This window comes from Suncus etruscus, chromosome 4, assembly GCF_024139225.1.
Source record: "Suncus etruscus isolate mSunEtr1 chromosome 4, mSunEtr1.pri.cur, whole genome shotgun sequence".
NCBI lineage: Eukaryota > Metazoa > Chordata > Mammalia > Eulipotyphla > Soricidae > Suncus > Suncus etruscus.
Window position 1 is genome coordinate 102,956,227 of NC_064851.1, and position 13,495 is coordinate 102,969,721.

Here is a 13,495-nt window from a genome sequence, read left to right on the forward strand (position 1 = left end):
GTGACTTGGTGACTTCTTTGGAGCAGAAATCAACAGAAGCCAGAATGTGGCTCAGGGGCAGAGCACGAGTCTCCAAAGCTCTGAACTTTATCCACAACATTGCACACACACACAACACACACAAGCCAAGCTTCCACACAAAAGATTATAATAAAGGTCAGAAGATAGCACAGTGGGTAGGGCATTTGCACATGGTAGACTAGGGTTCAATTTCTGGCATTCCATATGGTCCCCCAAACCTGCCAGGAATAATTTCTGAGTGCAGAGTCAGGAGCAACCCCTGAATGCTGCCGAGTGCAGCCCAAACCTCCCCCTAAAAGATTAACAATAACAATAATAATAATAATAATAATAAAGTAAAAAACTTAAATAATAAAAAGAAACTAATAGATAAGAGAGGGGTCAGTTCTGCTCATGACTTTTTTTTTTTTTTTTTTTTTTTTTTGGTTTTTGGGTCACACCCGGCAGTGCTCAGGGGTTACTCCTGGCTCTATGCTCAGAAATCGCTCCTGGCAGGCACGGGGGACCATATGGGACGCCGGGATTTGAACCACGGACCTTCTGCATGAAAGGCAAACACCTTACCTCCATGCTATCTCTCCGGCCCCTGCTCATGACTTATTGACATCTGCCTAGTGGAATTTTTTGTTTTGTTTTGGTTTGGTTTTTAGGTTGCACCCAGCAGTGCTCAGGGATTACTCCTGAATCTGCACTCAGAAATTGCTCCTGACTGGCTTGGGGGACCATATGGGTTTGAACCACCATCTGTCCTGGTTCAGCAAAGCATGCAAAGGCAAACGCCCTACCACTGTGCTATCTTTCCAGCCACCTGGTAGGTTCTTTCTGGACATTCCTGGTAGGGAGAGTCAAGTGTCCTACCAAAGGCAGGTCTGGAACCCAAGGCTTGGCATCCACATCACACACTTGAAAGAGCCTAAGTATGTGGGTCCAGTGGGGTTGTCCAAGATGCTGAGTAGCTGAATCTAGTCCAGAGGTTCTCATTATGTCACAGCTGGATTCTGAAGCCCATTAAAATAAGCAAGAGGTATTAGGGATCCCTAAGTGCTGGGAATAATTGATGGGGAACCATCAGAAACTCACCCAGCCCTGCGTCCTAACAAAGGAAAAGCAGTGTCATTTTTATCAAATGAGCCAGGTCATTAAGACATGTTTTATACAGCAATTTTGCACCAGAAAAAACCTCTATTTCCTGGTTTACTGATTACAAAAGAACCACTGGAAATGGACCCATTTCTAAGTCAGAGACTGTGGCTGTCCCACACTCCATGTTCCAACCCCAGGTGACAAGGTATGAAGCAGAGTCACCATGCGAATTAATAAACCAAGACAGTCATAAGAGAGAAAAAACAGGGCATTGAGTGGCTTCTAACCTCATTTTTCTGACCTGCCAAACCGACCTCTTTTTTGACCAGCTCAAATTCCAACTGGATGGGGAGGGCCAAGTGAAAGACAAAAGTACTTTTTTGGTTTTGGTTTTGTTTGGGGCCATTTCTGGCAGCACTAAGGGTTCACTCTTAGCTCTGCACTCAGAAATTGCTCCTGGCAGGTGCAGGAGACATATGGAATGCCAGAGATTAAATCTGGGTTGGCCATGTGCAAGGCAAACGCCCTACACCCTATGCTATAGTTCCAGCCACATAGGTAGATCTTTTTACATGTTAAAAGGGATGGGTGAAAAGAAAAGAGGAAGCTGGGCAGTCTTTGTTTTGGATAAAACAGGTGTAATCCAACAGGAGACAATAGCCACATGATTTATTTCCTCCACATTTGTGGCTCCCTCGTGAGCTAGGGCTGAGCCACTGATATTTAGGAATGATGCAGAAAGTGCCCAAAAAGGCCTTCAGCGCTCCTGCAACCATCCTGGCAATTTTTATTCATTTGCACTATCCAGAGGATTGTTAGTTGCTTTTCCTGCTGTTTTGTTTGGGGAAGTTTTATCACTGCCTCATCGGGCTCACAAAAACAATGAAGAAAAATATTTTCCCAAAATTCCCAGGGAACCTAAACTTAAATTCAAGCCAAAAGCCTTCACTGCCATGAGATTTTTCTGTACTTCCATGGGGTTTTTCTTTTTGGTTAACTGGCCTGGTTGGCTGAGTCTGGGGGCTTTTTCTTTGACTACATGGAAGCAAGAAGGCTGGATAACTTCCATTGATAGAACTGGTAAGTCTAATTTATGGGGTTTGGCCCATACCCTGACAAAATTCTGGCAATACCCTGCCAAGATTATTCCTGGCTCAGGCTCAGGGATTATTCCTGGCAGTGATTGGGGAATGGTACGTGATGCTGGGGATAGAACTGGGGGTAGCTGTGTACAAGGTGGGTACCTTAACTCCCATGCTGCATCTCTAATCCTCTTAGGTTTTTCTATGGGAATAAAAATCAAATCTCAACATCAAAATTATTGCTGATATTAACTGGGGGATTGTGTTGTGGTGGTGGTTGTTATTAGCCTGGATGCTTCCTCCATGGTCACATAAGGTCATAAGGTCAAAACATCTCAATTCTAAGCCAACGAGACCCTGTTCTATTCTTGGTTCACAACACACCAAGAAATTCCATACGCTCAGTTAATCAGCTGGTCATTTCAGCACAGTGGGCCTCTCTTTCTCTCTCTCTCTCTCTCTCTCTCTCTCTCTCTCTCTCTCTCTCTCTCCCTCTCTCTTTTTCTCTCTCTCTCTTCTCTTGCACTGCTGAACTTGACACAAAAGTCTCAACCCAAGGTACAAAGAAGAATTTTCTATAGGGTACATGGTGTAGAAGTTTAGAAGTTTAAAAGTTTCTGCAAGATGCTGCCATGGGTGTACTGGGAGGATGGGGGAACTTTGCTGGCCTCTTGAGACCAAATAACCACACAATCAAAGGCACTGAAGGGAACCATGGAAGGTCCCACTTGGAAGGGCTCAGAGCAGTCCTCACTGAAGAAAGAACAGCACAGCCACTGGGCCTTGTGGATGGTCCCAGCAGGGAAGGCTCAAGAGTGCCCACAGGGACTCAAAGACATGGCCAGACAGGGGATAGTTTCCCTGCTGGGACTAGACCTAAATCTGTCACAAGAACTGAGATCTGGGCCTGAGCTGGGACAAGGTTCTACTGGTGGCCTCCAGACCACCAAGGCAAGACTCAACCAGAAGCTCCTGCTGGCAAAGTCCACCAGTGCCCTCTACTGAGAGAGGAGTACCATGGTGGTGAGAAGAACTTTGTCTCGGGTCATAACTGCATCCCAATGGGTAGGGGACTAAAGACTGTATTGCCTCATTTGGATAAAAATACCACATGCTAAAACTGGTATAAGCAGAAGAAAAATTCAGTCTCAAATATGAAAGATAAAACTCCAGGTTTATGTAGTTTAACTATGAAATTTTGAGAGAGAGAGAAAGAGAGAGCGAGAGAGAGTGAGTGAGTGAGTGAGGGGGAGAGAGAGAGAGAGAGAGAGAGAGAGAGAGAACACCAACCCTACACAAATCTCTTCCCCAAAATCAAGGGAAGAATTCTTGCTAGCTCATTTTATGTGACCAGCATTACCCTAATTACCCAAAACCAGACACAGAGACATGGAAACTACTGAAATAGCTCCCTTGTAAATGTACATAGATGCGAGACATGTCTATAAATTAAAACATAGAAATATATTTTTAAGTATAATAAATAATCATGACCAAGTGAGGCTTAGCAAAAAAGTTTCAAAGCTGATTTTCGACATTTGGAAAAATAATTGTATTCACAGATGAAGAAGAAACAAACCTTATGACCATCTCAACAGATGCTCAACAGCAGTTGACAAAATTCAGCACCAAGTCATGATTTTTTGTTGGGGACTGTGACTTGTTTGAGGCCATTTTGCTGTTCTTTCTGCCATAGTCCAGCTTTTCACCTAAAAGCTGTTTGCAGTCTTGCTGTGAGTTTTTGAGCTAAAGAGAAAGGAATGTGCAGCTGCAGGATATAATTAACTCTAGCCCGGAGGAGAGCAAAACTGTCTGGTACCGTTATCAGAAACTAGGCCTCACTCCTTAAAACCATATTCCGGAGTGAACTAGGCTGTTATCAATAAGTGTATGCTACATTGTCTGTTCAAGATCACTGAGGCAAGCACATCTTGCACCAGCTCCTGATAGTCAAGCAATTAGGAATGCAGCTAGAAGGTCACTAGAAATTTCCATAGAAACAGCACGTTCATCATAACTTGAAGGTCATCCAGCCCCCTAGCCCACTGCCCACTTCCTTATTTAGAGCATGATTTACTTTCTTTGTTCCTTGAAACCTGAAATATATCCTTGCCTTGTATGGGCCTTCGCGCCAAAAAGTGTGACTGACATCACCTTTGTACTGCCCCCTTCTCCTTCACTATATAAGAAGGAGCTGTAGCCAAATAAAGTTGCCTTTGAGCAGTGAGATATTGCCTTAGGTCTTTATTATTAACCTCTCTCAGATTTTTTACAGGTGTGGTTGTTCTTCTACCCAGCAAAATAGGAGTGCGGTTGTCTGAGAAGTCCTCCCAGCTAATTCCTGCTGGCCGGGCCCCCCTGGGGGGCTTCAGGACCCCGCAATTTTTTAAAAATTTTCTGTAAGCTAGGAAGAGAATTCAATAAAGGATACATGCAAAGAACCTTAGAGTTAGCACCAAATTAATGGTAAAAGTTGAAATGGTTTTAGCTTTCACACTGTGCCAGAGACATAGTTCAGAAAGTCAAGAAAAGTTAAAAAAGCATATAGCAAGAAAAGAAGAAAAACTATCTTTATATGTAAATAATGTGATCATCAAAGTAAAACTTACTAAGAAATGAATCAAGAAACATACTGGGGTCAGTGAGGTGGCGCTAGAGGTAAGGTGTCTGCCTTGCAAGCGCTAGCCAAGGAAGGACAGCGGTTCGATCCCCCGGAGTCCCATATGGTCCCCCCAAGCCAGGGGAAATTTCTGAACGCTTAGCTGGGAGTAACCCCTAAGCGTGAAATGGGTGTGGCCTGAAAAACCAAAAAAAAAAAAAAAAGAAAGAAAAAAAAGAAAAAAGAAACATACTAATATGTTTTATCAAAGTCACAGAAAGCTAGGTCAATACAGAAAGTCAAAAATATTTCTATATTGTTGCAACAAATAATTTTATTTTGTTTTGTTTTAGGGCCATACCCAATGATTCTCAGGGGTTGCTTCTGGCTCTGCATTCAAGAGTCACTCCTGATGGTGTTCAGGGTATCAATATGGGATGCCAGGACTAAAACCCAGGTCAGCTGTGATCAAAAAAAATCTCTCCCCACTGCACTGCATTGGAGCTCTGACTACAATGAAAAAATTTTAAATTTAAAGTAATACTAATGACAATAGCACCAAATAGTATGATAAGGCCCTTAGGGACTTTTTTTTTTTTAGCAAAAAGATGTATGATATTCATACACATATGCATATCACATGACCAACAGGAATGAGATTTAAGTCAATGCCTATAAAAACGAACAATATTATCTCCTGTGTTTCTGAGAGCATAAAGGGACACAGCAATAGCAGTCTGGAAGCAACTGAAGAGCCAGATTCTGTTTTTTTCCCTTCAAGAAGGTAGATTTCTCCAGGCAAGAGTGAGTCAAATAAATGCGAAATTCAATTCTAATAGACGGAGACATGGACGTACCGTGTTCGTGGATTGGAAGGTGCAAGGATGGGGCACTAACTGGTAGGCAGTGCTTGATTTCAAAACTTACTATGGAGTAACAGTGATCAAACAGTAAGAGTCATTCACCACAGAGGCAGCTCTGTGGAGTTGGCATGATGGTAACCCTGCTCGATGCTTGGGATCAAACATCAGAGAACTGGATTTCTACAAAGATCCTCAGGGGATTCAATCCAACAAATGGTGCTAGAACAACCTGACATTCAAATGGGGCAAAATTAATTTGGGACCAGAGTGATAGCACAGCAGGTAGGGCAACTGCCTTGCACACAGCCAGCCCGGGTTCAATCCACAGCATCCCATAATGTCCTCTGAGACTGCCAGGGGTAATTTCTGAGTGCAGAGTCAGGAGTAACCTCTAAGCACAGAGCTCACTAGGATGACAGCTCTGTATTTTTATTTTCTGATTCACCTAAATTGTTTCACTGCAAGAGTCTGTTTAAAACTAAACACTCTCCCACCCCACATCTACCTCTGGTTTTGTTGCTATTGTCACACCTCAGCATGAAAGTCTGAAAAGCTGAAGAGTTTCTGGGAGGAGAGAAGTGGTTATGCAGGGTTGATAAGAAGAATACATGTCTTGAGGATGAGAGTGTTATCTGCTGATTGAAGTTTACACATGAAATAAAATTTCATGTAAGTACAACTGCCCCCCAGGAAAGAATTCCATATAATAGTCGGTAATATACAGCTAAGGTTGACATTTGAGTTACTAGTATTATACTGGTACATTTTCTAGCTTTGACAATACAGGTCAGTCATTTACGATGGAACTGTTAAGGAAGTAAGTTCAAAGACACAATGGAACTCTGTCCTATCATTACAACTCCCTGAAAGTTTTAAGCTATTCTAAAATAAGTGTTTCTAAAAATATTGTTGAAAAATCTCAAATAGTTCAATCTTCACTAATAATTCATAGATTGGGAAAGCAAGCTGAAAAGCTTTGCCTTCCCAGAACATAATTTCCAAAATTCAGGAGGTTAGCCAATACATTCACTTCTATTTCATGGGGCTGTCAATGACATGTGAAAAAAATATTAAATTGGGGCCAGAGAGATAGCACAGTAGTAGGGCATTTGCCTCGCAAGCAGCTGATCCAGGACAGAAGGTGGTTCGAATCCTGGCATCCTTTATAATCCCCTGAGCCTGCCAGGAGTAATTTATGAGTGCAGAGCCAGGAGTATCGCCTGAGTGCTGCCAGGTGTGACCCAAAAAACTAAACAAACAAAAAATAAATCTCAAATACTCCAGTGACTGTTGGTGCTATTACTTCACCACAAAAAAATGGCCATGGAACCACCTCTAAGGAAACACATCCAGAGCATAAGCTCCATGCTGTAGATTCTCATGTGATTTAGAAGGGCCTTCTACATTTTGTTTTAAAAATACAAACAGCACACAACTATCATTTGCTAGTAATAGAAAATTGGAAACATTTGGAGACGAAATAGAAATGAAAGCGCCTTGTTAGCAAACTGGATAATCTCCCTAACTTCTCAGATGATCACATCCTGGATGGTACAGAAATCGGCAGATGGGGCCAGGATGATTGCACAGCAGGGAGGGTGTTTGCCTTGCACACAGACAACCTAGATTCAATCCCCGGCATCCCATAGAGTCCCCTGAGCAACCCCAGGAGTTATTCCTAAGCACAGAGCCAGGAGTAACCCCTGAACACTGTTGGGTGTGGCCCCAAGACAAAACAAAAAAATTATAAATTGACAAATTTCCCATGGTTTAAGAGGATGTAAGACAATGCTTTATGCTTCTCACAACCCACAAATAAGCACAATCTTTTATGAGCATTTAGACTCTAGGCTGCACCCAAGGGCAAAGAAAGCAAAGATAAGGCAAGTGCTGGGCAGGACACATGGCAGACAGGAGAGCAGGAGACCAGACAGGGACGGCAGAGACACAGGGTCCTTTCTGGCCAAAAAGAGACAACCGTAAGTCCCCTTTGTGGTGCACAGACACCAGGCAAAGACACAATGCTCTATTTATCTGTGCTAGAACAGCTGGTGCTGAGATCTTTAGAGACAGGTTGAGAGAAAGAGAGATAGAAAAAGAGAGGAATCACTGAAGCTCCACTTAAGGCCCTATTGAAAGACACACATTATGAAATAAATGGTTCAGAAACAAAAGCATCCCTTCTGCCAGTGCTGAAAAAAGCATGAATTTATACCAGATCAACCACCAGAGCAGCTGATGGCAGCATGAACAGAAAAAAGACCTAAGCCTGGTCTTGTAACAAAAAAACAAGTCAGACCTCTTGCTCTACATAGAGCTCAAAGATAAATGACATAGAAGACTCAAGCCTAGCACATTCATCAGAGAATATAGCAGCCCAGCAGGGTTGACCTGCTTCTGCCAGAGGCCACACACACACACACACACACACACACACACACACACACACACACACACACACACACACCATGGCACACCCCCATCAAACCTTGACTTCCCCAAACCCTCTTGGGAGGTGACAAAGTTTTCTACCTGCCATGAAAGGCTGGAATCACTCCAGGAAAACCAGCCCACGGACAATGCAGCCCTGAGGTAAGTGATCGCTCCTCAATTCGTTCTAGAACAGGGGCTGGCAAAGTTCTACCCAGTGAATCGCCAAGGCCAGGGACACTGGCTCAGGCCCAACACTGGAGCTCAAAATGGTTTGTGGCTTTTTCTTTTCCTTATCTCTTTTCAGAGGACTGGAAAACAATCTGAAGGAAAAATATCTTTCATGACACATGCAAATGATCTGAGATCCGCATGTGAGTGTCATTCAGGAACATTCTATTGGAACTCAGCCATGCGCATTCACGTGCTTATTGTCTCTGACGTTCTCGCTCTGCAGCCGATGATCTGGGGAATTGTGACAGGGACCGTATGGCCTACAGAGCCTAGAAGAGTTGCCATCTGCAGCTTCCGAGAGAAGTTTCCCAACCCTTTAGCTAGAACAAAGCTCTGTGTGGTAGAAGACAGAGGAAGATTTGGGAGGAGGATAGAGGAGAATGAAGCAGACAGGGGATGAACTGGGATGAACCATGCAGCCAGAAGTAGAAGTTAGTCACCATAATGCCATGTTTGGTTAGCCTAGACCTGAACTGTGAAGAGAGGAAGGTCCATGTGAAAAAAGCTGTGGCTAGCAAAGTGGGCCTTTGACCAAAGTCTCTCATCTCCCTGAGCTTTGGTGTCCTCAGGAAACAGAGGGAAGTGACTTCCAGAGAGAGCTACCGTGGAGGAAACATATTAGGGAGAAGCTGAGGAAAAGTTTGTTTTCATGATGGAGGGCAGGGTGGCAGGCATGTCTGATGGAACCGAAGGCCATGAGGGCCGTGACAAGCAACTCAACAGCATTGAGGGCAATCCGTTCAAAGACCTAATGAGAAAGACACTGCAAGACTGACTTGTGGAAATCAGGGAGATCCAGGTAAGCTGTTTGGGGCCAGCCTTCTTGGAATGATTTATAACCACAGGTCACTAATAGAACAGTTTCCTAGTCATGACGCTGATGCTGCAACTCAGATGTTATCTGACTATTCTTAGGATGATTTTCCACTTCATGGAAGTTCACCTGGAATTGGAGATGGAAACCAGGCAGCCTGGCTGCCTGTCCCAGCTCCCACAGGCAAACCAGGGACGCTGCTTGAAATCCGCCATAGAGGACTTCTGAGGCTCAGGACAGGCCTCATTAGTCCATGCATGGTTGATGGTGGAGCCATCCATAGAGAGAATGAGGGTCAGTTTCCTTTCCCCACCCACCCTTTGACTTCTCCCTACATGGCCAAATTGGCAGGGAGAAGGAAGAGGTCCACTGAGACCCTCTGTCCCCTGTCTGGCTGGGGCCGGGGGAAGCCAAGGAAACTTATTTATGTCCCCAGCCAGAATGCTGTCAGAACAGATGCTGGGTGATGCACAGACACTTCAAGGCACAAGGAAATAGGTGACCGTGGGGGCTGTGAGCTGCTGACGGATGGACACAAGGCAGCCAGGAGGACCTGAATAAGATAGTAACTTGGGAGTATGGAAGCCATACTGGCCACTGACCATTGACCCGGGCTCAGCTTGCAGAGGGGAGAAGGTAAATTGGCCATTGAATGTCTTCATAGCAGTGCCTAGGTCAGACATCTGACTTCAGCCCTCGTTAAAGGACAAGAAAATGAGGCCCAGGCATGGCCGGCACAGAGTACCCATTGCATGTGGTCTGTAAGACATCTCACCACATGAAGGCCTGGACCCTAGATCTGGGTATGGCCCCCAAATCCAAGACCCCTACATCTGGGTCTCTTTTCCACACCAGCTGTATCCCTCTTCCTCTGCCCAGTGCCCTGGTCCCCACCCATCCCAGGCCACTGCCCACACAGACATCTCTCCTCCCAGGCTGTCTTGGGACTGAACAAATGGCTCGGAGTTTGCAAGAGGCAGATTTGAGAACTTTCCACAGGCGGGCTTCTCCTGAAACTTCACTTCTCCTGAATTTTAATACCAGAATGTGACATTTTAACATATGGCAAAGAGAGATGAGTTTGAGATGGTTTCAGACTGCCTTAGAGATCTGCACCACACACAGCTTTCCATTATTACAGATCTAATAAGTTCTGTCCTCATCTGGGCTATCAGCACCAGGCTAAATAATCACCATTCAGCTTGGCCGTTCCAGTCCATTAGGCCAATACTGATGACTCAGGCTGAGCTGCAGGAAAAACAGAATGCTGAGAAGAGAGAAAAATGGAAGGAAATGTGGCAGGGCCTTCTCCCACTCTGCCACATGGGCTGTGAGGAAAGAATCAGATATAAATAAGCCTTACAAAGTGGGAAGTCCAAAGGCCAATATTAAAAACACAAAAGAAGAGACATGTTTGCCCAGGGAAAGGAACAAGCATAATGGCACCCAGACTCTGGTGGGCCTGAAGGCCTGTGTGTCCTCAGTCAATATTCTCACCTCATGGGGGCCAAAGCCATAGTACAATGGAGAGGGCATATGCCATGCATGCGGTGACCCAGATTCGAACCTTGGCATCCCCTAGGGTACCCTGAGCTCTGCCAGGAACACTGCCAAATGTGGCCCAAAAAAACAAAACAAAACAAAAAAAAAACAAAGAAACAAAACCACAACAAAACAAACAAACTGAAATAATGCTCTGAAGCAGTGGCAGTTTTCATGGACCAAGAGGAGTCAGGCAACAAGGCCTTCAAGTGCAGGAGAGATTCATGAGGGCTGCCTTGCATGCAGCCAGGCCCAGTCCAATCCCATATGTCCATCTCTGAGCCCCATCAAGCATGCTTGGGGTGACCCAGGTCAGCCCCTACACAGGGATAGAGCAGTACCCCATCCACAGACCTCCCCTGGAGCCACAGACCCAGTTGGCAAAGAATCCCTGCGACTCTGACCTCCTGGCACTGCTTTGATGCCCGCATCTGCTGGGACAAGAGGACAAGAGGGCCCAGTGAGGCCGCCTGATCTGGGAGACTCACTAGTGGCAGGATTAAGCCCCAAATCTGTCTAAAGGGGACAGTGAATCTGGGCTTCTCCAAGGGACCAGAGAAGTGGTCCATGGGCAGAGGTGTCAGAGGTCACCTCCTCAGTGGGCCCCCAAGCCTTGACACCACCCCCAATGTAGTTGGATATGCCCTTTGGGAGGTACAATCCCTGCTTCCGGAGGCAAAGTAGTGAGAATGCCCCCTGCTGGTGGCTGGGGTCTGAGCACAGGAGGGGGACTAAGGGAGATGGTCAGCTGGTAAGGGAAACAGAGAAGCACCTCTGGCTGCAGGATACGGCCCCAGATTCAAGAGGGTTGGCATAAGGTGAAATCCCTGCCTGCCCCCCTCACCTGCACACATGACCCAGAGCTGTGGCTCTCCTCATGCCTCCCAAGGAGCCAGTCCTTGATTGTTCTCTGGGAGTACCCATGGCTGAGTTTCTGCACGTGAGTTCATGGCTAGGAAAGCTGTTCAGCTAACCCTTGAGCGTGGATGAAGAATTTGGGCTCCGGTCATAGCCCAGCCACCCTGTGCCCTCCTTGGGACTCTGCCCACATCCAGGGGTGTCTCTCCCCTTGCAGCCCATCAGCCAGAGCCCAAGACAGATGGGACACCCCACCACCATCAAAAATGACAGTGGAGGGAAAAGCAGACAAAGGATGGGCTGCAGTGACACATCACATGGAGCTGCGAGCTCTAAAAGCAGCTTCCTGAGATGCTGGGCCTGGCTGCCAGCCCAGAAAAGGGAGAGGTGGGAAGCTTCCGGGCACAGGGCCTATGAATGGGGGCTATGCAGGAGTAAGGGAGCGGCCACAGCCCATGTTTGCACCCCCATTCCCATCTTGGGCAATGCCTGGAACCAACCGGGAGGGGTCAGAGAATTGCTGGTCCCATGGAGAAACAGGGGATACTGTAGGCCTCTCTCTGGTGGGACAGAGACCTGTGAGAAGCAGGATATGGGCCTTTCTCCAGTGGAACAGAGGCCATGATACCTCATGATAGCCCATCTTCCTCAAGCACTGGGGAACCATGGTGCTGAACTCCATTCTGATCTCACATGTGGAGGGGAACAAGGGTGCCAAGAAAAGAGACCTGTCACCTCCAGTAGGGGCCATGTTACCCCAGATACCCAGGTAAGGGTTTTGTAACGCCAGGAGATGCCTGTCACCTCCTATAGGGGCCCTGTCACCCCCAGGACTGCCTTCCCTCAGCAAAGCTCATGACCACTCCTAAGAGCCCAAAGCACTGAGATTATTCAACAGAACAGTTCTGTCCTGGGGAAGGCTCTGATCAATCTGGGTGCCCTGGGCAGGTGAGGCTGGGAGAGAAAATCAAACTCACCACCTGCCTCAGTGCTGCACTGTTTCAGAAGGTCTTTGTGTGTGCAGGGTGGGGGTGGGAGTGTCTTTTTCATTCTAGAATGTTCTGCCTTAGTCCTGCCCCACCCACCTTGGCTCTTCAGAAGTTGACAGTATCTCTGGTTCTCTGTTTGGCTCCTTCCCGGCTGCTCTATTTGTCACCAGCTACCAGCCCCTCCCCATACACAGGGACTACTGGACTCCAATTCCTCCCAAGAAACCAGTCACAAGGCCCAGCACCTGACCAGCTCTGCACACAGGGCCATGGCAGAGAAGGACAGGCCATCATTAGGTCCTCAGGTGGCTTGGCTCAGGGCTGAATCCAGGCTGGCCCCAGAGGGCTGCGCAAGGATGGGCCCGACCAGGCTAGGTGAAGGGAACACTCTGGCAAAGAAGCAAAGGGGCGCCTTTGTCAACTCCAAGGCCACTGCACACTCATGGCGCTGTAGGGTAGAAACCCACCTCTAATATGCACAAGGGAAGCCCAGAAATTTGGTTCTGAGAACCAACCTGCAGTCCCCACGGGGGACATCCATACTGGAAGGTCACCCATCCCCAGTGACCAGGCATCCTGGTAAGAACACTCAGGGCCCCCCAAGAAAGTCAGGCTAGCATCCACTGCCCATGCCTATCTAGGCGGTCCCTTGGCTTCTACTGCAGGTTGCAGGTCATATTCCCTCCAGCCCAGGGCCTGCAGGTCCACTCTGTCCTGATAAGCGGAAATCCTGCCTCATCTAGGTCTTTTTTTTCTTTTCTTCTTCTTCTTCTTCTTCTTCTTCTTCTTCTTCTTCTTCTTCTTCTTCTTCTTCTTCTTCTTCTTCCTCCTCCTCCTCCTCCTCCTCCTCCTCCTCCTCCTCCTCCTCCTCCTCCTTCTTCTTCTTCTTCTTCTTCTTCCTTCTTCTTCTTCTTCTTCTTCTTTTCTTCTTCTTCTTTTCTTCTTCTTCTTCTTCCCTTCTTCTTTTTCTTCTTTTCTTC

General features: G+C 46.5%; 1 protein-coding gene across 2 annotated transcripts in view; it reads right to left on the reverse strand.

Annotated features, from left to right (window-relative positions):
- Positions 1 to 13,495, reverse strand: part of MSRA (methionine sulfoxide reductase A) — a 153,320-nt gene that overhangs the window by 81,373 nt on the left and 58,452 nt on the right. Inside the window, exon 1 of one of the 2 annotated variants that reach the window (XM_049771143.1) lies at positions 8,181 to 8,206. The exons of the other annotated variant lie outside the window; for it this stretch is intronic. Coding sequence (XP_049627100.1) covers positions 8,181 to 8,187 — 7 coding nt within the window. The 5' untranslated portion in view covers positions 8,188 to 8,206. Of the gene's footprint in view, positions 1 to 8,180; positions 8,207 to 13,495 lie in introns of those variants that run through there. 2 annotated transcript variants of the gene reach the window in all.